The 27,868-nt window shown below is 42.2% G+C and overlaps 1 protein-coding gene across 1 annotated transcript in view; it reads left to right on the forward strand.

Annotated features, from left to right (window-relative positions):
• The window catches only part of TMEM63A (transmembrane protein 63A), a 202,822-nt gene extending 177,268 nt beyond the window's left edge, over positions 1-25,554 (forward strand). Inside the window, exons 21-23 of the mRNA XM_033936649.1 lie at positions 9,696-9,811; positions 12,345-12,401; positions 19,792-25,554. Of these exons, the coding sequence (XP_033792540.1) occupies positions 9,696-9,811; positions 12,345-12,401; positions 19,792-19,956 (338 nt within the window). The 3' untranslated portion in view covers positions 19,957-25,554. The remainder of the gene's footprint in view (positions 1-9,695; positions 9,812-12,344; positions 12,402-19,791) is intronic.
• Positions 25,555-27,868: the final 2,314 nt, after the last annotated feature.

Genomic DNA, 27,868 nt, shown 5'->3' on the forward strand with positions numbered 1-27,868 from the left:
GGGAAATAAATAAAACCATTTGAACAATAAACATACAAACATATCCATAGATGATTAAAAATACATAAGGAGTACAAGGATAAACTACATTTGTTTAAAAATGCATCCTCCGTGCCTGCTCATAAATTTGTGGAATATGTAACTTGTCGCTCATGCATATTTTTTTTTGCACACACCTCATCAATCCTTAGAGGGAACATTGGTTCCTGCCTATTTTCTGTTTCCGTGAAGGCAGGACCCGGCAATGAGGAAGGCCCGAAGCAAGCGAGAGCAGCGAGTTGTAAGCTTCCCTCCGTTGCTGACTTATGGAAGTTAGGTCAGCGATAGAAGGAAGCTTACAACTTGCCTTAGTCCAGCCCTGCACAACATGTGGCCCAAAACGGATCTCACTGCCGATATGGCTCTCACTCCGCTCTCCTTTGAAGATCAGCTCAGGAGGCAAGATTTAGCCCGAGATCAGATGAATATTAAAGGGCATCTGAGTAGATTGAGGAGAACATGTCCTGTTTTTCCATGCCTAAAAATACTACTTTGTCTAATGTAATCTCTGATCAGATCCTTAAGAGCGATGCAACTATGTATGCTGGACAGTCTCCTCCAGTAAACAGAGCTTTAAAGCCTGCAGCCATACAGAACCAGATGGTCAAAGGGCTCCGAAGTGCAGTATTGCCAAGGGATCTGTCTCACAAGTTTCTGCTGCTGGCAGATGTAAACACAGCACAAGAAATAGAGACTTGTGGCATTCTGTGTGTAAAGCTGATACATAATGAATTTACTATTACCCATGTAATAGTGCCAAAGGAGTCTGCTGGACCAAACTACAGTACAGTGATATGGAGAATGTGGAAGAATTATTCAGTGTTCAAGATCAATATGATCTCCTCACAGAAGAAAGACGGAGAGAAAGAGAGAAGCCTGGACCAAAGGGGAAAGACAGGAGGCAGATACTGGAGAGGGGGGAGAGAAGGGAAGGAGATAGAGATGTCAGACCATGGGGTGGAGTGGGAAGGAAGGAAGGAAAGAAAGGAGAAGAGAGAGATGCCAGAGCATAGGGGAAGGGTGGAGACAAAAAATGGAGAGGGGTTGAAGCTGAAATAAATCATGTACAAAGGAGAGAAAGGGCACAGGATATAGAGTTTATTGAAGGGACATAGAAAGAGGGAAGATACCATATGGAACAGAGAGAGGGCAGACACTGGATTGAAAAGGCAGAAAGGGTGGACAGTGGATGCAAGGGGCAGAGATAGGGTGGACAGTAGATGGAAGGGGTAGAGAGAGAGAGGGCAGAGGCAGGGTGGAAGAGGCAAAGAGAGAGGACAGATGTTGCATGGAAGGGAACGAGGACAAATGCTAAATAGAAAGAAGAGAGTGAAGAGAAGATGACTAAAGCAGAAACGACAAAAGGTAGAAAAAAAATATTTTTGTTGCTTTACGTAGAATCAAGTAGTATTGTAACTGTATTGATTAAAATTTATCAATAGGAAATGGAAATAAGGCAGTTTTTGGGGGGAATAAACCCCTTTCCTCAGGTCAGGACAGGATACCATAACAGCTGTAAACTGTACTGTCTTGAAGAAAGATTTGGCCTCTGAAAGCTAATTGAAAAATTGATTAGTCCAATAAAATGGTATTTTCATATTTCTCATTATTTTATTTCTGTTTGTTAATTTGTAAAGTGGTGACTGTTATGTAGAAGTTTTTTTCAAATTTACATCTACTGTCTTTATATTTTGCACAGTATTAGGGGACATGTTTCTATGGTGCTGCATTGTATGCAGAGTCTGGTTTCTTTGTTCAGTTTAACTTTTGTCTACATATTTCTATTTTTAGTTTGTGATTATTCCATATTGGGCGAGGGTGTATCTGTGTTCTGTGTGTATGAAAAGGACATGGTTTTCTGTTAGCATCGACTACGGGATCAATTGACTGTGTAGGATCTGGTTTGTTTAGTTTTACAATGCGTGTGTTGGTGCTATCGTGCTCACTGCAGTGTTTAAGATGCTGCCTTTTCCTAGATGCACCCTTATTGTGTGACTCATGGATTATTACTAAAAAATATCTTTTTTTATATAGAGGAGGGTTTGTTAAAAAAATGATTAGCACTGGCTGTCATATATGCTAGGTACACCACTGGATTTAATGACCCTATTCTAACTTTACTGCTGACATAGGTGTTGTCCCCCCAACACACAGACACACCCATTATAAAGAATTAAATTAAAGTTGTATTATCATCAAGCAGCTTTCAAATGACATTATAAGCAAATAAAAATAAAATATTTTTTATACATTGCTAATTATTACCTGCATCTTTACCTATACTGTTTTGCTCTAGCTCTTACTTTGAATATAGCAAAATAAAAAAGAAGCAGATAAAGATCAATCACACAGGTGCCCTTCAAGGCTCAGTAATACCTCTGCATAAATTATGTGGAAGAGGTCTGGAAGTAGGGATAGCATCTATTTCATATCCTCAGTGAGACCTCAGGAAGGAACCTAGTGATCAAAACATTATTAGAGGTGTTGTACAGCCATTTCTTGTATGACTGGATGAGCTATATTTATCTTTTTTTTTTATAGTTGTTTAAATTCATGCAGAAATAAATAGTTAGATTGAACCTAATGACTTCATTAACGCATTTCCCTTTTTTAAACCTCTATACTATTTGAAAGAGGGTGAATATCTAATTATTCACTTCTAGAATTGGATACTTCTTAAATTTAGTAAAGTGTCAAACCTTAAAAAAGGAAGTCATATCGAGCATTGGAAAATAATAATAATTAACTAATAAAAATAGAATACATTTAATTTTCCCCACTACCAAATTTCCCCACCCTGCCCACCCGGCTACTTTTTCATGCCACCCGGCTGGAAAAAATTTCTGGGGAGAACACTGTAGTAGCTTTATTTTAGATTCCATTTGTATTGGGCAAGATTCGATGGAAATTTGTCTGTTTATGATTGCGTTATTTCTTATCGGGAAAAGTAAGCCACGAGATTTGTTTATGTTAAGAGAATGTTTGTTTGGAGCCAATCGCTGATTTTATCCAGTTTAGAGTTTATTTCCTGTATGTCAGTGGAGTTGGCGGGATTAATGGGATGGAGAAGTTGGATGTCGTCCACATATGCAAAAATGGTAAATCCGATAAACTGGGCCAGAGTGAGAAGAGGGATTAGGAAAATGTTGAAGAGTAGAGGGGAAAGAATTGAGCCTTGTGGAACATCATAGGTTTGAATAATTGGTAATGAGGTGGTTTCTTTCGAGTATACTTTGAAGTTACGATCTGCAAAATAAGAGGAGAACCAGAGAAGTGTGTATCCTGAGATTCTGTCACCAGTCTATGGAACTTCATTCTTCTTCTGGACACAGTAACCTAACCCACAAATCAGGGACAACTACTGAACATGCCCTTGTAAAATATTTTGTGAGTTCTTTCCTGGCAGCTGTCACTCCAGTTGGGATATTGACTCTGGTTGATATCATAGCACTAGTGACTTTTAGACGATGAATCATCTTTAAATTTGATGACTGTTTGGTGTCTTTATGACCTAGCGGATAACATTTCCATCCACTGGATCATGTAAATATCCATTGTCATTCACTTCAGCGCACATCAGAATGACAATTAAGCGTTCATCACTTGAGCAACTGACATGCACAGCATGATGTCACTAGCAACTATGTCATTTATGTTTGTTTATTAATTCTTATATACTGCCCTTCATTGTAACAATAGAGTGGTGTATATAACAAAGAAAATTAGAAAAGAACTACAATGGTCATAGGATAGAAAAAGAATAGCAAGGAAACAAAAAATACCAAATCCCAAGATCCTGTCCAGGCTCCCCACCATGCCCCCAAGTCACTGGCATCCCAAGAAAGCCTGGTTAAAGAGGTAGGATTTTAAGAGAGTCCAGAGCCTCATAAAAGAGGACTCAGCATGTACCTTGGTAGGAAATGAATTCCAAAATGAATGTATGAAGGAAAAAGATGCTGGATTATGTGTAGATAGCAATCTTGTTAAATAGACAGTCGGAATGGTCAGGCGATGTGTTTGAGCAGAATGGAGTAGATGGGGGCTGGTTTATAGGGAATGACTTGACTGTGCTTATTGCAGGTTTCCGGGTCTTGCTGTGTCTTGTCAGGTAGAAACTGACGTTTCAGCCACCGTGCTGTGGCTTTCTTCAGAGCCACCGTGCTGTGGCTTTCTTCAGAGCCACCGTGCTGTGGCTTTCTTCAGAGCCACCGTGCTGTGGCTTTCTTCAGAGCCACCGTGCTGTGGCTTTCTTCAGAGCCACCGTGCTGTGGCTTTCTTCAGAGCCACCGTGCTGTGGCTTTCTTCAGAGCCACCGTGCTGTGGCTTTCTTCAGAGCCACCGTGCTGTGGCTTTCTTCAGAGCATACCCTGAAGAATCATGGTGGCTGAAACATCGGTTTCTACCTGACAAAGATGCATCGAGACCCAGAAACCTGCAACAAGCACAATGCCAGTTGCAGAAATCCTGAGAGAACATGTAACTCAGCTCCACAGGGAGAACATCTTGAAACCTACCGGTGACTTTTCCGTTCTATGGACTTTCACAACAAAATTCAAATTTCTGACCAATTGATTTTCTCTCCAAAATTCAAATTGGTGGACTGCCCTGTTCCCAATCAGGTCAGTGAACCCATCATTTACAAAGTCACACTGCAGACTTCAGAGCATACCCTGAAGAAAGCCAATTGCAGTTTCTACTTGACATGATGCAGCGAGGCCTGGAAACCTACAACAAGCACAATGCCAGCTGTGGAAACCCTGAGAGAACATAAATCAAAGGCACTTGCAAGATCCAGTGAAATAGGAAAAATAGCTGAACCATGATCCAGTGCAGAGTAGCAGCCATTCAGAAGTGATGCTAAAATTGTTTCTATGGAATAGTGTTTCCGACAACCTGACTGGGAGGGGGGAAGAAAATTGGAAGCTTCTATATGTTGAGATAATTGAGAAAAAATAATTTTTCAAGCAGTTTAGCAAGAAAAGAAATATTTGAAATCAGATGAATAGGTTGGACCAGAGCATATTTCACTTCTGGAGGGATGAATCTTGTGTTAGGACTCGCAGTAATCATTATAAGCTAGAGGAGAGAGTCCACGGCAAGATTGAGGAAGAGGGTATGGGGTCTGGTAAGCATGAGTTTTTGTGAATAGATAAAAAGATTTTTCAAATGTAGTAAATGATGGAATGGAAAATTTTGACCAACTTGAAGATAAGGGTGAACTGAACTTTGCGGGGGGGTGTGTACATGAAGTAATGGCATCATTGGAAGATGATGTATCAGCTGGATGTGGCGGCAGAGGGAGAGATGATTTTAGGGTAGAAAGTTTAGAAGCAAAGAAATTTGCAAAATCTTGCATGGAAAGAGAGGTAGAGAGTGTGTTAGAAGGGGTAAGACAAGATAACCGATTAACCAAGGAGAAAAGTTTTCTAGGGTGGTTCAGAGCTTCCTGAATAAGTTTTATGTAATAGTATGTCTTTTTTAAATGAGTGGTAAGTAGATGTAGAGTACTCGCATTGAATAGAAAAAATAAAATCTGAAAGATCTCTAGATTTACCCCATCTGAAGAGCGAAGCTTAGGCTAAGTTGACAAGTACCCAAATACCAAGGCTGACAGTAGAAAGACAGGGTTTCTTCTGAGGAATAGTTAGAGCAACAGCCTGGTTAAGGGATGAATTCCACAATGTGGCCTGAACTGCCAATAGAGATGATGTAAAGTCCAAAAGAAAAAATGTAAACATAGATTACAGGATCTAAAATCTGGATAAGTAGTGGATGTAGCAGAGAGGCTACTGGAGGCAGAAGTAAGTTTAGTTATGGAGAGTGTGAATGAACATCAAAAAGTCCAAATTAATGATCTTTCCCGTCAAAGAAGGAATTTCCCTGCGGATTCCTTTTAAATTCAAAACTCGACCTATCAACATTGTACCTTAATTAAAATTACTTGGAGTCACTTTCAATAGCAAATTTAATTATCATCTCCATATTAGCACAGTAATAAAAATAACAGTTTATATACCGCAGGACCATAGAAATGTCTAGTTCAGCGCTGCTTTTATCGGCTGCGCATAATCAGATCCTTATCCAAATTGCTAGAGCTCTCTTCTCTGAACATTTTGATCCATTCTCTCATGATTACAAAGGCATAATAAAAAAGAAATAAGAAGACTTCAGATAGTACAGAACACTGCAGTAAAAATTATATTTAACGCAATAAAATATGACCATGACACTCCCCTTTTACATAAAGCTCAATAGTTGCCAGTAGAACACAGAATTACTTATAAAATTCTCCTGTTAACATTCAAAACCAGACAAAATAACCAGCCAGAATTCATTAATAATCTTCTTATCCCTTATAATCCATCTAAGACTCTAAGATTGACCGCTCAAAATCTTCTCTCTATCCTGTAACTGAAGTACATAAATACAATGAGGTCTACCATCTTTTCTGTTAGTGCGCCCTCTCTCTGGAATAATATCCCGACTTATTTACGTGAAGAATCAACTCTTAACAATTTCAAGACGAGTTAAAGATATTTCTATTTCTTGATGCTTTTGAGACCTAACTGTCCTTTTACCTCCAGTATCCCCTCCTATTGTTTTTCCCTAATCGTTTTCTTTTTCTTTGATTATTGTAGTTCTTGCCCATTTACCTTTCGTTCCCATTTGTCATGGTTTTAAATGTCTCTGAATGTTGTTGTTATTCCTGGTGATGTTCTGTCATCTTAAATTTGTATTTTAGTCAATTTATGTTTTTACGAATTTGTACACCGCCTAGAAGGTTGATTGGGCGGTATAAGAAATTTTAAATAAACTTGAAACTTGAAACCAACCAAGGGAAATTTTAAATGAATTTGGTAGGTGAGAAAGGACCAGATCAACTGTATGTCCCGCATTATGGGTAGGGAAATTAATATGTGTGAGTGATAACTCAGAAATCAGGAACCAAAAGTGATTATCGAAACATCATATAGGGTTATCAAAATGAATGTTGAAATCCCCTAAAACGATTAAATTATGATATCAAAGAGCAGCACATTCCTTCTGCCGCGATCCTGCTCCTGATGTCAGAGGAGGGGCCGGACCGCAGCAGAGGAACGTGCTGCAGAGGCTGACGACAGTCTGCAAGGATCGCTACAGCACTGGCGATCCTCTCTGCAGGCTGCCATATTATCTGAAGGTAAACGGGAGGCCAGGGAGGAAGCCGTAGGACGCTGAAAAGAAGGAAGGAGCATGCAGGCCTTCGGGGGGGGGGGGCAGGGAGGACACTGCAAAGAAGGGGGGAACATGCAGGCCTTCGGGGGAGGGGGACTCTGGTGTAGAAGTACACGGAGGGAGGGAGGGAAAGGGGGGTTCAAAGAGACGTGCATATATCGGACTGGGGGAGGGAGGGGGAAGAAATAATAGGTCTAAAAACAGGAGAGGGAGAGAGATGGTGGACAATGGGATTTAGGGAGGGAAGGGACAGAAAGGGAGGGAAGTTGGACACAAGGGATGGTGTGGAGGGGGGATAGAGATACTGGATAAGAGGGTAGTTGGGAAGAGAAAGGGAGAGCTGGTGGACGCTGGGGTGGTAGGGAAGGAGGGAGTGATGCTGGATGAAAAGGTAGTTGAGAAAAGGTGATATGGTACATCTGGGGATTGTAGGGTCCATCGCTGCAGTTGCGGGGATGGAGATGAAAAAAGGAAAGATGCCAGACCTCCGGGGGAGGGAAGGGGGAGACAAAGATAGAAGATGGTAAGGATGGTTAACACGGAGAAAGAAGGAGACCCTGCCAAGCAAGTTATCAGAAGACAACCAGAGCCTGGGACCAACATGATTTGAATAATGACCAGACAACAAAAAGTAGAAAAAATAATTTTATTTGTTTTGTGATTACAATATGTCAGATTTGAAAAGTTTATCCTGCCAGAGCTTTTGTTAGACCGCAAATGTGAGCTAAGAGAGGAACAGTCTTCTTTGTTTGTTTATTTTGTTTACACTACAGCGCCAGTGTGGGTAGGAGAGGGCAAAGGGTGAAGAGGCTATAAAATAAACCCACCTGGATGTTTGGAAAAAAAACCCACTTGGGCAGGAAAATTGAATTGAATTGAAAAATCAATTCAATTCCTGAATCGGGCAGCACTGCTTCATAGAGCTTTGGTTTCTTTGGCACAGCTTGGATGTATCTATGATGAAATCCTCTTGGGAGAAAGAGCTCCACTTGGATCTGGGCTCCTAGGATGTTTTGAGGAATGTTAAGGGTCATCTTAGTTTGGTGAAAGAAGCGAGTTTGAAGGAATGTTATTTTTGTATCCTTTATAGGGCTTATAAGCTCTTCAAGATGGGAGGAATTGACACGCTGCTTTGTATTATGTGTGTGGGAGAACCCAACATGTTTTTCACATTCTTTCTGGTGCTGCAGACACATTCAGCAGTTCTGTCTCTTATAGCGAGATAACTTATTCAATTGCATGTGCAGGGCACAGTGGAACAATTTGTGCTGGATATCTCTGGGGCTTTGCAGGGACTTCCCAGAGGGGGCATTCTGCTATGTCTTAAGGTGTGTCTATAAGAGCATACTACAATCTTGGACCTCCTCGGAACCTCCTTCTTATTGGCAATGGCTCTTTGGGATGCCCAAGAGAAAGGGACACAATTTTCAACCTTAGAGGTCAGAACTTCCTCATGAACTCCTTGTCCTGGTGACGGTTTGTGGTGTGGCAGTTCTCCATTCTGTCTCCTTCAGTGTGGGGGTTTGGGGTTTTTTGGTTTGAGTGAGGGGGGGAGTTGGGGGAGTGATAGTCCTGGAGACTCTAAGGGTCCAAGCCTCTGGAGCAGCACAGAACAGATGCTGAGGATTTTTTTTTGGGGGGGAGACTTTGGCTCCAGCATCATTGACTAAGGTCCTTCTTATTTTCTATTGTATCATTGTACACCTTAATTTTTCTTTTCTTGTTACAGGTTGGGTCGGAGTGTAGTATTTATTTTATTTTATTTAAAAAATTTCTATACCTTTTAAAACTAAACGGTCTACATGATTTACATAAAAACATAATAAAACAGACACCCAAACAATCCTCAGAAATCACTCATTAGACATTTCTCTTGAAATCCACCCAATGTATTTCGTAACATTATGACAATTCTTGTGGAATCCGCCTTGAACCGTAAGGTAACGGTGGAATAGAAATCACTAATATAATGTAATGTAATACTTTTCTGGACCCATGGGGGGGGGATAGTGGGTTTTGGGCCTTGGGGGGTGGGGCTGGGTAATATAGTTTAAAAGACTGATGACTCTGGCAATCTTTGTTCACCTATGGAGTTAAATAGTGTGTATTTCTTCTGTTTTGCACTGTTCTTTGATTATATGGATTGTCAACAATAAAAAATTGTTTAAACCTAAATATTTGATTTGAAGGAGAAAAGTAGGGGTTAAAAAATTGTATTAGCACTTAAATATAAGATGCTGAAGGCACATGCTTAAATGACACAGTTGCATAAGTGTCCCAGAATACTTCTAATAAGCCGTTTTCCTTCCAGTGGGAAGGGCACGAACCCAGGGCTAGCCGACTGGCTCAGGCTGGACCTAGATATGGGGGAAGCATTGACCAGTAAAGGAAGAGATGAAACATTATAAACACTCTGTCTTTTCTTTTGTTTTTCCTTTTAGGTTTCAGATCATCCACAACTATTTTTACATTAATTATTCTAGTCATCACAATCTTCATTTGCATCTTTTATACTTTCTTTGGCTGTTTCAAGTACCTGAGCCCACTAAACTACAAGGTAATTATCCAGCTGAGGCAGGGGAAGTGCCTCGATTACTGCAATGTGCTTCTCGCAGGTCTGTTCCGAATTCTGCCAGAGTCATTATGCTCATGTTACCTGTCCGCATACAGTTCAAACTCCCACCTCAGGAACTCTGTTCTCTCTTATCTGTACTCCTCTCCCTGGAATCACTATGCAAGGCTCCATCTCTGGCACTATTCAAACCCAGGCTGAAAGCCCACTTTGTTGAAGCTGTGTTTAGGTCCTAACCCTTCCAACTTGTGATACACTTTATCCTTGGACAAGCAGGCAGCATATTCTCACATGTGGGTGCCGTCATTCACAGAGCCTGGTACGAAGCTGTCACTTTAAGTTTTATGAAACTTTGCGACTGCTTGGGACAAGGAGTTGAGGAGCGCATGGGGTAGGTGTTATAGATGCCTTTTTTCTTTGCCTATTACTTCCTCTCTTTTGGAACATAGGTTTAAAATGTATTATCGCTGGTACTTGACATCAGATAAGCTAGTCGAACTTGGCATTCTGATAATATTGGAGGAGATGTGACAAATAGGCTCTTTTAGGGATATTTGGTGGTCCTGCCCTAAGGTTAAGGAGTAGTGGAATATGGTAGGACAGTTGCTGGTCCAAATTTTATGGAAACATTTTCCGGTTATGATGAAGTGCTGTTTACTTAATGCACCCATACCTGGATTTTTGCCACAAAAACATCGCTAGGGCGGCTTTGGCTAGCTGTTGGTGATCGGCTAAGCTTCCGCAGCGGGGCCAACTCCTTACTCATTTCGATAATGTTCGGTTTATGTGTGAATTAAAAGTTATGCAGCGGATTCGGATGGAACGCTACCGAAAATTTGGAATAGCTATGTCATTTGGTGGGATTCCTCACTCCACACTGGGCTAGAGCTGGTTTAGAAGGGGGATGGCTTCTGTATGGGAGGGGGGTTTTTGGTTCCTTCTTAAAGCGAGATGATTCTTGTTAGTAGTGTGATAGTATGTGTTTGTGAGAGGAGCCATGACTTTTGTTTGTATTTGAGTATTGTATTCTGCATTGTGTGACAGATTGTATTTTCTAGTTGCAAAACTTTAATAAATATTTTTTTGAAAAAAAAAAAGAAACTTTGCAACTGCCCGCCCCGTGCATGCACAAGTGCCTTTCTAGCCGACGTCGACTCGCAGTTCCTCGGTTCTTTGTTTCCCACAGAGCGGAGAAGTGCTTTTTACTGGACTTCATCCAGTCTACATTGCCATCAACCTGTAATGTTTTTCTGAATGGCCTTTGGCCATTTTGTTATTCTTTGATTTTCATATCTCAACAGTGCATTGGTGTTGGACCTGTATTCCATCATGATAAGGTGGTCCTCTGTACCCATCCTAAATTCCTCCTGAAAATGGTCACGGAATTTCATCTCAATCAATCCATTGTGCTTCCAGTTTTCTTCCCAAAGCCTCATGCTTACCCTGGAGAAACATTGGACTGTAAAAGTGCCTTAGCTTACTACATACATCTCCTTTGATCCTAATAGAAAGAACTATTTCCATGTGGCTAGTGGCCTGTATTTCTTTCTGCTATGCTCAGGCTGGGCTACAGCGCACACAGTCCGAGCTATGGTAGCATCAGGAGCTTTCTTATATTCCACTCCCATGGATGAAATTTGCAATTCGCACATTCATATCTCACTACTGTCTAGAATCTTATTCCAGATGGTCGTTTTGGCCAAGCAGTATTACAGAATTTATTTTCTAACTCCCTTCATCTCATTTCAGTAAGCTTAGGAGTCCCACATGTGAGAATATGCTACCTGCTTGTCTTAGGATAAAGCACAGTTACTTACAGTAACACCAGGCAGATATTCTCCCATCCCTCCCACCTCCCCTGGTTGGCTTCTTAGCTGGCTTACGGAACTGAGGAACCATGAGCCAACATTGGGCAGAAAAGCATTCACGCATGCACGGTGCGGGCAGTCGTGAAGTTTCTTAAAACTTAGAGACAGTTCACTTTTGCCACTGTCTGTTCCAGTTTCCATGGATGACGTAATGGAATGATGCTTTTTCTGTTTCTGATTCCCTCTGTAGCCCCCTACCCTTTCTACCTTTTCATCCCTTTTTATGTCCCTTCATGATCACCATATATTCAGCCACCCTGTGTTTCATAACTTAGATTGTAAGCTCTTGCGAGCAGGTACTGTCTCTTGGGTGTTTAATGTACTCTGCTGTGTGCATCTGGTAGCGCTATAGAGTGCCATTCACCTTTACAAATGGGGCCCATATTTAAAGCAGTTACATTGCGACTGTAGGTAAGCATGCTGTGTCCTTTTTCTGCCTCCTCCGAATTTTAAAGACATGTCCCTGGTGTCTCGTGGCACTCTGCCCGCCCTCCAGATTAACAAAGTAAATCCTAACCTGAGCTCCTCCTCAATCACCGGTGGCATTTCAGTCTTGTCCTTAAGGTGGCAGCATCCCTTTCGATAATGGCTACTTATTCTAGCTTGCTTGTTCCATATCACATGAATCATTTTATCCTTGCCTCCTGCAGATTGAAGAGCCATCAGGAGAAACAGAGGCTGATGGGGGACCAGCTCCCAAATTTGTTGTAAGTATTTTCTCTCTTGGATAATTCTAGGTCTCGGGACAATGAAGACATTATTTCTGTCGCCTTAAAGTCACCACTGTTTCCTGGGAGCTTTTCTCATGGGAAATTGGTGTCCATGCTGTATGCTGGTTCAATTTGCAGCTCAGCTCTTTCATCTCCAAGGACCTGGAAAAGGAGACGCTGCAAATGGAATTAAGCATCATACAAGGATGATGTGAGGCCTGCTTTCTGGCAGGCATGCACCATACTTGTGAAGTCAAAAAAGATCCATGGCCCAGCCCTGCCTCTTTACCTTTCACCAGTCTTTCCCCTGCATATATTGTAACTATGTCGCTGATTGTCCAGCTCTTCTTATTGTAAACCACCTCGAACTACCATGGCTTTGGCGGTATATAAGAAATAAATTATTAGTAGTAGTAGCAGAGCTGCTGTCTCAGTACCCTGACATTGTGGGATCAAATCCTAGCACTGCTCTTTGTAACCCTGGGCAAGTCAATGAATCCTCTATTGCCCCGGGTACAAAATAAGTACCTGTAAACCACTTTGAATGTATAACCATAGAAAGGTGGTATACAAGGTCCCATTCTTTTTCCCTGCCCCACCTTTCACTTATTTAGTCCCCCTTCCCATCTTCTGTATCCTTTTAGTGCTTCTCTCTTTTCCTTCCCCCAACCCCTCTCACAGATGCTTCCATCCCCCACCATCTGCAAGTATTTTTCTCTTTCCCTTCCTCTAGCACCCCCTGCTAGTGCTTCCCCCTCTCTCTCCTTCCAGCACCCACTACTCCCTCCCTTCATCCCAGATGCATGACTTTATATTGGCAACCATCATCTAGAATACTCATTAACAATCTTCTTACTAACCCCATCCAATTAAAAAGAGGTACACATCAAGGCTGCCCTCTCTCCCCTATTTTATTCAATCTTACACTAAAACCTTTATTATCATCTTTAAGACAATGCCCACAAATACAAGGCATTCCATTCTTCTCCAGACAAATTTAAGTTGCATCCTTCTTTTTTTTCACAACCCAATCTCCTCCCTCCCTGCTTTCATATAAATTGTCAATACTTATTCCCAATTTTCTGACTATAAAGTCACCTGGGAAAAATCAGAAATTATACCTCTCACTGACTTGATATCTCCAACTGACATTGGCCATTTCAACTTTTCTTGGTTGTCTCAAGCAATTAAATAGTTAAGAACATATATTCACAAGGACCCTACCCATATATTTGAATTAAACCCTTCCAAAATTGTTAATCAATCGATTACAAAGTGGTCACCATCAGTGTTCCCTCTAAGCGGGCGGGTGTTGTGAGCAAACTTTTTTCACTGTGAGCTAAAAATATCGGGCGCCAGCAAGTTATGAGCCAAATAAATATGTTGCTTTCTACCACAGAACTTCCTTACGTTTGTATGGAATCTATCCCCTTTCAACTTTAGAGAGTGCCCTCTCGTTCTCCCTGCCTTAGCTACTAAGTCTATTCCCTTCAGTACCTTGAATGTTTCTATCATGTCCCCTCTCAATCTCCTCTGCTCAAGGGAGAAGAGGCCCAGTTTCTCTAATCTTTCGCTGTACGGCAACTCCTCCAGCCCCTTAACCATTTTAGTTGCTCTTCTCTGGATCCTTTCGAGTAGTACCGTGTCCTTCTTAAAGTACCAGTGCTGGACGCAGTACTCCAGGTGAGGGCGTACCATGGCCCGGTACAGCAGCATGATAACCTTCTCTGTCTCTTCAGTCCAGCATCTGCCCCTTCCATTCACTGTCTGTCTTTCCCTGCCATCTCTCCTCCTGCCCCCCCCACCCCCCAATTTGGTCTAGCATCCATCATCTTCCTTCTGTTCCCCTCATGGTCTGGCATCTCTATCCTTCCCTCCCCCCTGTGGTTTTTAGCATATCTCTCTTCTCATTTCCTCCACTCAGATCTGATCATTCTCTGCTCTCTCTTCCCTTTTCTTCTCTGGTCTTCCTTCTCTATTTTCTGCCTCCATCTAAATTAAATTCTTTCTTACTATTTAGTCCCGTTTCCCTCTTTTCACTGTGTCTACACACAGCTTGTCACCCCTTTCCCTCACCCCTCCATTATCTTACTATTTTCTTCCCCCTTTATTTATCTCCTCCTTCCATCCAGTATGTGTTCTTTCCCCACTTCCATTCAGCATCTGCTCTCCCTTCTCAACTGACATCCATCTGCCTTCTGCTCTCTCTCCCTTCTTCTCACTTCCATCATCTGTCCCCTTCTCTCTCTCTCTCATCTCCTCCATTCCATCATCTGCCCCTTCTCTCTCTCTCTCTCTCTCCCCCCCCCAACTTCCATCATCTGCCCCCCTTCCCCTCACCTTTGTGGGTCACTTTCTTTCCCCTGAGGGTGGCTCATGTCACAGGGGAAGCTTTGGCCGAGCAGAACCGCTTGATTGACAGTGGAACTTACTTGATTGATGTCGATGCTGGGGCCCGTTGCCGTTTGAAGGAAAAAAAAAAAAGGTGGAAAAAAGGAACCTGTAAAGGCGAGAGGAAGGGAAACCTCCAGGACAGCTGCTTTTTGCCCTCCTTCAGCGGCCCAAGAGTTCAGACCAGCAGCGGCAGCTCTGTATGCTTTTAACTTCGACACAGAGCTGCCCCTAATCAATAGTTTAGCGCGGTTTCATGAGGCAGCCTCGGGGCCTTTGATAGCCGGCCCGCTTCGATGATGCGATGTGGGCCGGCCTAGCAAAGGCCCCGAGGCTGCCTTATGAAACCGCGCTAAACTATTGATTAGGGGCAGCTCTGTGCCGAAGTTAAAAGCATACACAGCTGCCGCTGCTGGTCTGGAGGTGCGGAGACAAGGCAGGAGGCAAACGCGGTGGAAGGCAGGAGTCCCGGCGAAGGCAGGAGTCCCGGCACAGCGACTGCAACAGGAAGTTGCAAGTCAGCTGACGCCGGCCTTTCGTTGCGGCGGGGACCGAATCCTTCGCGGACCGGCAAGATTTTGTTTGCGGACCGGCGGTTGAAGAACTGTGCTCTACACTGTGTGCGCTGTGACGAGAAACTTGTGCGCTGCGAGGTAATATTTTGTGCGCGTGCGCACGTCAGCGCAGCTTAGCGGGAACACTGGGACTCACCATTGTATTTAACGTAGTGGGCCAGAATATCTTCTTTGAGCTTAATTATATTTTCTCGATGCTCCCCTCTCTTGGTAAAAAAAAATCCTTCTATCATTGGATAGACCAAAAACTGATATCTTTTATTTGGAACAATAAAAAAACAACTAGAATTTCAATTCAAAAATTAAAAGCATCTAGACTTAACGGTGGAACTAACTTCCCAGATTTTTAACAATATCATTTGGCTTCCTTGGCAAAGTATGGTGCCTACTGGCTTCATATCGCCAATCAAAGTTCCTCTCATTCCATCCTGGTTAGATTTAGAAATTCAAGTTAGCTAGCCAATTCCTATAAATGCTTTCACAACCATGGTCATATTAAATCATCTTAAACATTATTCGCTGATGACGCCAAACTATGCAACATAGTAGGCAAAAGCACAGTGCCAGACAGTATGACGCAGGACCTACTCTTACTGGAACATTGGTCCACAACTTGGCAACTAAGTTTCAATGCCAAAAAGTGTAAGGTCATGCACCTTGGCAGCAGAAATCCATGCAGATCTTACACCCTAAATGGCGAAACCTTAGCAAAGACTACAGCAGAATGAGACTTGGGGGTAATCATTAGTGAAGACATGAAGACAGCCAATCAAGTGGAGAAAGCTTCATCCACGGCTAGACAAATGATGGGTTGTATCCGTAGAAGTTTCGTCAGCCGAAAGCCCGAAGTCATAATGCCGTTGTGCAGATCCATGGTGAGACCTTATCTGGAATATTGTGTACAGTTCTGGAGGCCACATTACCAAAAAGATGTGCTGAGAGTTGAGTCGGTTCAGCGAATGGCCACCAGGATGGTCTCGGGACTCAAGGATCTCTTGTGTGAGGAACGGCTGGGTAAGTTACAGCTATACTCACTCGAGGAACGCAGAGAGAGGGGAAACATGATTGAGACGTTCAAATATGTCACGGGCCGTATCGAGGTGGAAGAGGATATCTTTTTTCTTAAAGGACCCACGGCAACAAGAGGGCATCCATTGAAAATCAGGGGTGGGAAACTTCATGGCGACACCAGGAAGTATTTTTTCACCGAAAGGGTGGTTGATCATTGGAATGATCTTCCTCTGTAGGTAATCAAGGCCAGCAGCGTGCCAGATTTTAAGGAAAAATGGGATAAGCATGTGGGATCTCTTCATGGAAGAAATTAGGGGGGTGGGTCATTAGAGTGGGCAGACTTGATGGGCCGTGGCCCTTTTCTGCCGTCATTTTCTATGTTTCTATTATACGTTGCTTGCAGCTCTTCTATGTAGTCCCAACTTGATATGTCTATCTGGAATAATTCCATTCTTAAACTTAAAAATAGATATTTAAATTGGAAAATATGACAACAAAGTAACTGAATGGTTTGTTAAGCAGCTGTATGATTGTCTTATGTCTTTCTCTAAATTTGTTGAGACTTACCCATTACTGAAGCATAAAAAAGCTCAGTGGTTGACATTAATGTCTCTTCTGCTATGTCTTCAAATGTAACTTGTCTTGAAAAATGGTGTAATTTAATACTTATTCAAGGTACATAGGAAAAGCCTTACTGGGTCAGACCAATGGTCCATCTAGTCCAGTATCCCGTCTTCATGGAGGCCAATCCAAGTCGCAAGTACCTGGCAAAAAAACAAATAGTAGCAGCAGTATTCCATACTACCGTCCCATGTCCTTTTCTTGAGCACTGACCCCCAAGGTGGTCCCTAGCTATCTGTACCTTTTATAAACAACTCAATGATTTCCATTATGTATTTACCACTGAAGCTCAATCTAAACGGGCAGAGAGCCTTAATATTTCCTTATCAGACTCAGAATGGAATGTTTCTTGGTCTAAAACAAATAGACCTCTTCCTGCAGGACTTGGACATGGACACCACTTAGAATGATGAAGGCTAAGCTACTAGATGACGATAAATGTTGGCATTGCTCTACCTCATCTGGCACTTGAATCATATGCTTTTTTTTAATAAAAAAATTATTTATAAGATTTTAAATTTATTTACAAGCACTTCACAACTTGATACAGATCAAAAAATTATATATAATAACATACAAAGGAAAATTATTAAACTCTTATTTAGCCCACTACACAATCATGGGAGATCACAAAAGAAATAAAACACATCCAAACTTGGAAGAAAAAGAAAGTTACAATTCAGAGTAACGGCAATGAACAATCCAACCTACTGCTGAATGGGAGGTCCACCATCACCTGGCACGGTCACCAACTTTTCTTTTGACTCAACAAATTCTATCAGTTGCTTAGGTTCAAAAAACAAGAAATTCTTATTTAAATCAGATACATAACATTTTGCAGGAAATTTAAGGAGAGATGTAGCCTCCGCTTTCCTCCATGGGTTCCAGCATGGGCAGCCCTCCTGGGGCGACAGTACAGCAACCACTCCCTGCACCAAATTGCTTCCGGGTTGGGGAGGAACCAGGCGCTGTTCCGGGCTCAATAATGCCCGAGGCTTCCAGCTAGCGCTCTCAATTGTTGTCTGTATCAGGCGTTGGGGGATACCACTCGCAGGAGGGTTAGGACGGGAGGCTCCTTTCCTCTTTCCCATAGCAAAGACCGCAGCAGCAAGCAAAGAGTGCGACTCGCTCAGAAGAATCATAAGCTTTTTGACTGTGTGACACCTTTAAAGCTATTATTAATTGTTCCACTGAAATATCTTTTGATATCATAATCCTTACATCCTTGTTTTGAAAATAGTGCCTGCAAACCCAAACTGATTGATCTGCTCATTTCAATTGGCAGAACTGGAAATCCCCTTCTTCCTAGTGGAACTCAGTTTGCTTTGCTCCCCTTTCTCTATCACTACACAACACTCATAAGAAGTTGCCTCCACTGGGTCAGACCAGAGGTCCATCGCGCCCATCAGGTCTGTGACCTGTGAAGTGGTTTCTAACCACTTCTATAACCTACCTCTAGTTCTATCTGTACCCCTCAATCCCCTTATCCTCCAGGAACCTATCCAAACCTTCCTTGAACCCCTGTAATGTGCTCTGGCCTATCACACCTTCCGGAAGTGTGTTCCATGTGTCCACCACCCTCTGGGTAAAAAAGAACTTCCTAGCATTTGTTCTAAACCTGTCCCCTTTCAATTTCTCCGAGTGACCCCTAGTACTTGTGGTTCCCCACAGTCTGAAGAATTTATCCCTGTCTACCCTCTCTATGCCCTTTAGGATTTTGAAGGTTTCTATCATGTCTCCTTCTGCTCGTGTGACCTGTTTAATAATACTGTATTTATTCTTCAGATCCCTTTCTGAATGTCTCTTTTAGAATGTTCACCTTTTTCTGCTTTTCTTGAAAATTCAATAAATAAATTTAAGTTAAAAAAAAGGTGGAATAAAAAATTCAGGTCTCGTATATGAAAATGATCTACTCCACCCATTCAACATAATAGAATAATGTTAGATGCACAATTAGCCAAACCATTTTAGTGTCCAAGCTATTCCCATCACTCTTCCCAAAGGGAAAAAGTAAGAGTAGGATCCAAAAATGGGTGAGTTTCTTTGAAGTCCTTTATTTGTGTCATCAGAAATAGGTCATGTGTTTACAGAGCCCAACATGGAACCATGTTTCAGCACCATCATGTCGCCTTCAGGCATCTACCCCTCTGGGCTGGTTATTACAGAGCAGCAAGATGGTTCTGTAAATACGTGAACTGTTTGTGATGAAGCAGATAAAGGGTTTCAGAATAACTCGCCCAGGTGAGGAGTCATCTTTTGGAAACCTTTGTAGGTTGGTTCCCTTTGCTCCTCCCACCACAGAGATGTAATTGTTTCTCAAGCCCAGCAGATTGATCAGGCAGGGACCCCACTGCAAAAAAGATGGTAACATGGTATCTCCTCTTCTTTCTTCCTGCCCCTGAACCTCCTTCCAACCTGCTACCAAAGCTGCATTCCAGTGGGCCCATGGTAGAAGGCTGTGTGTGCAGCCTTTGAGCCATATATGCAGCCTGGGTCCTGTACCCTCAGGATTGTTGTTTCATGGTGTGAAGGTGGAAACAAGATCTGTCCTAGCGGCTCAAAGGCTCTGTGGCAGGTGTGGTTGGAAGGAGCCAGGGCCTTTAGAACATCTTTCTCCAGAAACTGCTCTGCTCTCCACAGTTACTTCACTAGGCAGGAGCAGTTTTTCAGTTTTAGCAATTTACAAACAAGATGTGTGTTTAGGGAGCCCTAACTCCTTCCTCTGAGCGTGAAATAACAACAGGAACCTGTTTTCATGCAGTAACACAGATTCACTTTTGTGATTGTAGGCGTACGTGCCAAACGTCTTGCTACACTCCTCTCCAGAAACCTCACAGTTGGATGAGACTCTGCACCACACCTATGGCTCCATGGAGGAGGGCGAGGCAGCAGTAACAGACTCTCAGAAAAATGACCTGCCAGTACACCTCACCTTCCAAGCCAGTGAGACATAACTTGGTGCCATTAATCCCTGAGTTGGCCACCTGGTGGAGCACTTGCTCCTGTTGCAGAAGGCATTCCTAAAACGCCTTCCTGACTGAGTTAAAGAGGACCAGGGAAGCAGCATGGGGACTGGGCTCCTTTCTCAGAGCAGCTGGGATGCTCTTATGTGATGATAACTGTATTGTATGGTACAGAGGAGATAAAACAAAATAGAAAAGCAGGAAAAAGCATGTGTGTATTTCACAAAACCAATGCGATGAGAGGAGACTGGGAGAATTGGAAGCCATAAGCAACTCACCAGTGAAAGTGCGGAGGATTGATGCCTTACCATTTTCCATTTCCTCATTCCTCCTTTAAAGAGTCCTTTTTGCACTTTGATTTGGAGCTTTGGGGATTTTTTGAAATAGTTTTAGTAGGTCTCTTCTGTCCTCTTTTTAGCCTTTCACTCTTTCCTCTCTCTTTGCTGTAAGTACCACTTTCCCCACCTGGAGAGGAATTTCTTTTCCATTTTTGTAAGCGGTTTCTGTACATTCCAGGAAGACCGGTCAAATTCTGGGTGTGAAATGCCGTCTGGGCTGAGAAGCCAGAAAGACCAAGGCAGCAGCAAAAGACACAGCAATAAGGTTTCAAATGGATTCTAGTGTGGGCTTTCCTGCTGTCTGCATGCACTTCTGAAATGTGAAGTGTACAGAGGGAACAGTTCCTTGCATTGGTTTTCTCCTTTCAACCCTTGACCTTTCAAATACACAGCCACAGTCTGTCCCCTCAGAGTCTGCCTCATTCTGCACGACATGTTGTTCACACCTTGGTGTCATGGCTGTACATCAGCCAATGAAGTCAGCCTTGTGCACAGACTTTGCCTTCAATTGTAAAAACCTACAGCTGCTACTCTTGGCACCTTGCAATATATTAGACCCTGAGAAACAGGAATGCTCTTTGGGAGCTTCTATAGGGCATTCTCTTCTGCTCTCTTCAAGACGAGAATCCAGTTTTCCTGTGTTTTTTAAAGTGTTAATGAATTTATTTAGGAAATTTGTGGGTTTGATGGAATTCCTGATGGTGGTTAACTGCTTTGAACCCGGTGTACAAATTTTCTTTAATGTAACATGATGAACCCCCTTGAAAAAATGTGTTCACTGAAGTGGGCCCCCAGTTTTCTATAAATAGTTGAGAGCGAGTATGGCTAAGGAGCACATTATTAAGTGAAATGAGAACATCCTCCAGAGCTGATGCAGTAACTGTGCTTTACTCAGAATTTTTCTGGGCCAGTCTTACTCCCTGATGCGGAAAGCCTTCAGGAGTGGGAAACTCTTGAGTAAAACCACCACACTGAAAAGCATTTGCTCCTGATGTGGAAAAAACTGCACTAGGCATACACTCAATGCTGCATCTTTACGCCACTCAGGGCTGAGGTAAAAGCAAAGGACTCAAATGAAGTGTGGTTCTTCAGCACAGATGACCCTGAGCGCTTTGATTCACCCCTCCCTCTGACCTCAGACATGTCCCTAGTAATCCAAGTAGGTTGTCCCACCCGTGATTAGGTCCACTAGATTACCAGGGATTATTTTTGTGTCAGGGGAAAGGGGTCAGGACCCAAGGGGAGGAGGAGGTCCACTACACCACCAGCAGGGATTTATTTTTGGGTGTCAATGGAGGGAGAAGGGTCCCTTAGATTTGCATGTTCTGCCTTCTTGCTGTGCAGATCTCTCATATGCTGAAAACTGACTGGGTTGAGAAGCACTGCTGTAACTCAGCCAGTTGGATTTTCAGGATATCCATAATAAATATGCATGAGATATATTTGCATATATAATGGAGATGACAGACATGCATATTCATTAGGGATATTGTGAAACCCCAACCTTTGGCTGGTGGTTCTCCAGGACAATTTGAGAGCCATTATTTTGGGAGAGGGGACATGGAGTCCAACAGGCTAGGGTGGGGGTTTTCTCCCTAATGTTTCCCCGTCTGTCAGTGTGTGACCTTCCCACTCACACACTTACAGGAATAGAGATATCTTACTCTGGATGTGTATTGCAGCTGCGATGTTTACCTTTTTTGGGGGGAGGGGTTGACAGTACACATCCTAATGCAGTGGTAATTTGCAAGTTCCAACAATGGGGAGGTAAAAGTTTGCATCAGGCTGCATTAAGAAGCCATGCATCAAGCCTACTCTACTAGCCTTTCTCTCTTTCAGACCTGGAGTGCTGCTGATGTGTTGATACTTCCAAAATGTAAGCGGAGGTCATGATTTTGATGTGTAATGGATTCTTTTCTTTAGGCAGCTCTTCCCCAGTGGGATCCTGACAATTGGTATGAAGACAGTTGGTAGTATCTTCCTACCAATTGTTGTAGACCCCTCAACAGTAATACTGCACAGCTCACACAGTCTCTCCCCACTGGTAATACTGTTACATCCCTTCTGGATTCCATACGCTAGGTGTTCAATCCCAGCCTGCAGTCTGGGAGTTGCAGAAATCCACAACTTTTCTGAGCACATGTTCCACCTCCTTAGCCTGAGCTGCTAGTAAACATATCCAGGTTCTCTTCTCCCTCCATATTCGTGGGGGTTAGGGGCAGAGCTGGCCAGCGAATATTGAAAAATCGCAAATAACTTTTAGGGCCAACTCTGACCCACCCCAAGTTTCCAAGTTTATTGTAAATTTGATAAAACGCTTCTCAAAATACTAAGCTTTCCAGACCTCTCCACACTTTACCTGATGGACTAACAGTGAAGTAGGGCAGGAGCGATCTTCCTAGGTTCTTGCCGCATGCAAAGCCTTCAACAAAGATGGCTGCCATGAGTTACTGCTGTAGTCTCATGAGACCATGGCGCGCGGCAGCCATTTATGTTGACAGCTCTGCACGGGGCAGGAGTGTAAGAAGATTGCTCCACCAGGTACAGTGTGGAGAGATCCAAGAGGCCGGGGGTAGGTCAGGGTTTAGAAACTTGCGAATAAACAAAGTTGTGAGTCCTAAACCCACAAATTTGGAGGGAGAAGTGTACGAGTTCTGCAAGCAGTCTGTGCAGACGTATTTTGCAGTTGCTGTGCTATTTTTTACTTTTTCGCTTAAAGTTTGTTTCTTGAGACTCCTTCCTGGTGGTCCCCTGTCGAGGGCTCTAAGGGTCCAGTCTGCTATGTGCCACCATTTATAGACCCAGGGTCCCTTCCCCTGGGAGTCTGCTTGCCGGTGACCTTGTCACTGGTTTTAAGCGCAGACTGTATGCGTCTGGAGCGAAACCCACCCAGGTTTCAAGGGGCAGGCTGCCGCAAGGCTGAGGATCTGTGAGGGCAGAGGTCTTGACTACACCTCCATTATCTCCTATGGGAACTTTGGGGGTGACTTGTAAAACAATTTTATTTTAATTTATTTATTTATAAAATTTCAAATTATTTTCCAAGCATAACATCTTGTACAGAAATTATAATCAAGAGAAAAATATTCATTCAAATTAGCATACATTTATAGTTAAAATTAGGAAAAGCAAATTGCTATTTTGAATTTTTAAACTTGAACCACTCAAGTCCACAAAATTTAGATCCAAGACTTTAGAAGGAGTAATTACAAGTTAACATAATCAAGCAATAAAGAAAAGGGAGCTAAGTATTACTAAGGTACAGATGTTCCTTCATTCTCTAGGCGTTTTAAGGAGATAAAACTGGTTAAGTGAGACGGATCTTCAAAAACATATTTTAAGGAGCGATTTCTAATAACACATTTGCAAGGGTATCTAAGAAAAAAAGACCCCCTAGTTGAGTTGCCCCAGGTTTTAACGTTAGAAATTCTTGTCTTCTCTTCTGTCTCTCTCTTGAGACATCAAGAAAAATCTGAATATGAAGCCCCAGGAAGTCCTTAGCCCTGTTTTTAAAGTCAAGTTTAAGGATACAATCCTTGTCTGGAGCTAAAGCTAGTCAATAAGAGAGTGGCATCCTCTTCTTTTCGCGTTTCTTTAGTAGACAAATAATAAACCCTTGTCAAGGGAGGTAGGGATTCTTCCGGTATTTTTAAATTTTACATAAAGTAACGCTGTACCATATTCCTTGGGGAAATTGTTGAGATCTTGGGAAAATTTATCAAATGTAAATTGTTAATGTGGTTATTATTCACAAGAGCTTCCAGTTTCCTCCACATTATTAAATTGTCCTTTACCAACATATCCTGGTTCTGTTTAAATGTTGTTATCTCTTTCTCTTTTTTTAGAATTTCAGTTTTTACATAAGTCACGTCCTGTTTTAAAGAGTTAACATCTTCCTTTTGAATTTTCAGTTCTTTATCCAAATACTTTATCTGAGGATTAATACAGTTCCCTAGATTCACTACCAAATCCCAAAGGGCATCTTAGGGTAACTTCTGGGGGTTTAGCCACTGAAAAGGAAACTGCAGGTGGAATTAAACATTGTTCCTTGAATTCTGTTACCTCCCTTATGCCTTGTTTCTCCACACTGTCAGATGTCCCAGTTGGTTCCTTCACGAGGAGAGAATCACTCCAAGCAAGCCCTCTGATACATTGGCCTCTAGGGACGAGAACATTTCCTCCTCGGGTGTATTATCATCTCACAGTTAGCTAGCTCCCATTGGCTGCAGCAGTAGAGGTGGTGACCTTATGTTGGGGCTCAGAGTGGCATCCAGTCCAAGGGTAGCCGCGGCGGCATTACTCTCTGCTGGCGGTCCCAGCGGGTGATTCCCCGGCAATATCTGCTCCTGTCGAAGGCACCTCAAAAAATCATCAGTGTCACAATTGGGGTTTCAGTGCAGCGAGAGGCACTGCCAGCACTCTTCCCTCGTCTCTTCGGCATTGCATCTTGTCATGGATTTGTCCAGGTATGTTGCTTGGCTTTGGGACTTAACCAGATATGTTTCCTAGCTCTCAAGCTAAAGGGGTGGTCCATGTGCTCAGAAAAGTTGTGGATTTCTGCAAATCCTGGACTGTGGGTTGGGATTGAACACCTAGCGTATGGAATCCTCCAAGGACTAACAGAATATTATTGAAAGTATAAACCTAATCTTCCAATACTACGGAACTCACATGACCTATTCTTGCCAGTATTATTACACAGCCTGCACAGGCCACACAATCACTGTCTCCTCCACTAATACTTTACAGCCCATGCAATCCATCCCCTCCAATAATGCTACATAGCTTATGTAAATACATCTCAACCAATAATACTGCAAAGCCGAGTAATACTGCAGAACTCGCATGATTCATCCTCAATACCAGAAATATTAGAGTCCACACAATCCAACCCTGCCGGTAATACTGCACAGCCCACCTGATCCCACTATACTGCACAACCCACATGTGATCCAGGAGGGGGTGAAGCATTCACAAACATCTGAAAGAAATTGAATATTACAGTGATGACAAGCCTATTTAAGCTTCTCATCCTCCTCTTTCTGTTCCGCTGTAAAGAAAAAGGAAATGCTTTGAGGAGGAAAGGAGAGACAACAGTTTGTCATCTCTCCAGTGAAGAGGTACCTTTGACGTTGCTGCACAGTTTTTATAGTATATGAGATGCATATGAGGTAGCCTATAGCAAATCTGTATTTGTTATGGAATGATTGAGCATTATTTGTGATTTGTATTCAATTAAAAATTATCTATTGAGTGTGCTATTAAATTGTTCTATACTTTTTAGAGTTGCACAAAAAAGGCAGGTTTTTACATCTCCTTGGGATAATGATTAGTGTAGATTATTGTAAAATATTGTATAGGATGTGTATTAGAATTTGCTACATACCATATCCAGCATTGTGTAAATAATACAGAAGGATTTGAATAGAATCATACCTACCCTACTGTATATCCTCAAGACTGTAATTGCTAAACTGGGACTAAAAACATCTGGATGGGATAAATGTGTTTGTCATGGCTCATTGGTTGATGTTATGCACAGACAGTCTGAGCTCTCCAAAGCCGTGTGTTCAGATTTTCAGCACTGATGCACACAGTCGTTACACTGGCTTTACACTGAGCACAGTTTTTAACCAAGCTGGTGTCCAGTCCATCAGCCATTCTTTATCGTGGCACTTACCACCTTGTAGTCATCTCACCATGAACAATTTGGTCAGTAGACATCCATCGGGAAATCACTAGAAGCTTCACAACCTTCTGTGCTACAGGGAAAAGTTTTGAACCAGCTGATACTATCTTTTAAGCTTTCTCAGTCATTTCTAGCATTTCTGGGGGTGGGATTATCTGGTTTATGATGTTCTCCAGGTTTTTACTCTTTTCATCTTCTCAGTCCTTGAGTTGCCTCTTGGATTCTTTGAATTTTGCACCTTTATTCTCAACCCACTGCCTTCCAGACTAGTGGAACTGGTTCTCTCTATCATTGCGTGTTGCCTTTCTCTTATTGTCAACCCCTCCCTAATGATGGGCTTGTTTCCCAACATGTTGAAGCAAGTAGTGATTAATCTTGTAAAAACACTGAAATGGAAGCTCTTCTACTTTAGCTAATTATTGCCTTATCTCCAAATTCTTTTTTCCTCATAATTTTTAGGCAAGTTTATTCCATCAACAAGCAGGATTAACTCAGGCACACAAGAGGGATGTCGTCATTCCATGTTGCTGCAATGGAACAGCCCTTCTTAGATTCAGAACCGAGTATAAGGTTCTGAGCATGTGTGGGTCCCTCTTGCATGTAGTGGATTCCTCAGCGTCACTGCAGAGGGGAGGATCCGTAGTTGAATGGATGCTAAGCAAAGCTTTCCCAATCAACCTTTTCTATAGAATTAATGGAGTTCCAATTCTGCTTGATTTTATAGTGCAATCTTTTATTATGACTTATCATAACATATAAAACATTCATCATAAGAGACTATAAATAATTGTGTGTGATAGCACCCTGCTGCCAAAGAATAAATCAATGACATTCCCTCAAACACAGGTGCATATTAATACTCTTATGTCCTATCACTGAACTATCTTCACCATTAAAATTTGGTTCTGCTCTACAATTTTTTATTTTTTCAATAAGAAAAAACTTTCTGGTTTCTTAAGAATTGACAGACTGAAAGTCCATCATGCCTAACATCCTCTTTCCAACAGGTCCCAAGTACTTGGCAGAAACCCACATTGTAGCAACATTCCAGAGCTGAGATTGTGGTGTCATAATGCCTCATTCCACCAATGCATAAAAGCCTCATTGTCCTATACTTGGCTCACATAAGAACTTTATTCACTTGCATCTGAGCCAGATCAATAATCTTCTTCTTATTATAATTTCAAGAAAATCTGAAAACCTTCACTCCCAGAAGTTTTCTATGAATGCAAACAAAACTCTAATGTTTATGGTGATCTTCAGGCCACCGCTTGAGTACCTTAACTCAAAGCGGTCCTAATCCTCATTAGTCCCAAAAACATTATTTCTAATTCATTTCCATTATTTTTCATTAATTTGAAATAGTTTATTAAAGATTACTTAGCTTTTTCTTAATTCATTCCCCTTGCTTGCTGACGCATTTTGATATACTTTATCAAGGTCGGGGATACATCATGGACAAATTCAGTCCTAAAGACTACATAGTAACAGCTGCCATATCGAAACGCATCGGCAAGCAAGGGGAATGAATTAAGAAAAAGCTAAGTAATCTTTAATAAACTTCCAAATTAAAGAAAAATAATTTAAATTAATTAGAAATAATGTTTTTGAGACTAATGAGGATTAAATCCGCTGCGAGTTAAGATACTCGAGCGGTGGTCTGAGATCCCTATAAACATTAGAGTTTTGTTTGCACTCATAGAAAACTTCTAGGAGTGAAGGTTTTCACATAAGAACTGCTATACTAGGACAGACCGAAGGTCCACCAAATTCAGCATCCTGTTTCCAACAGTGGCCAACCCAGGTCCCAAGCACCTAGCTAGATCCCAAATAGTAAAACAGATTTTATGCAGATTATCCTAGGAATAAGCTGTGG

This window comes from Geotrypetes seraphini, chromosome 3 (assembly GCF_902459505.1).
Source record: "Geotrypetes seraphini chromosome 3, aGeoSer1.1, whole genome shotgun sequence".
NCBI lineage: Eukaryota > Metazoa > Chordata > Amphibia > Gymnophiona > Dermophiidae > Geotrypetes > Geotrypetes seraphini.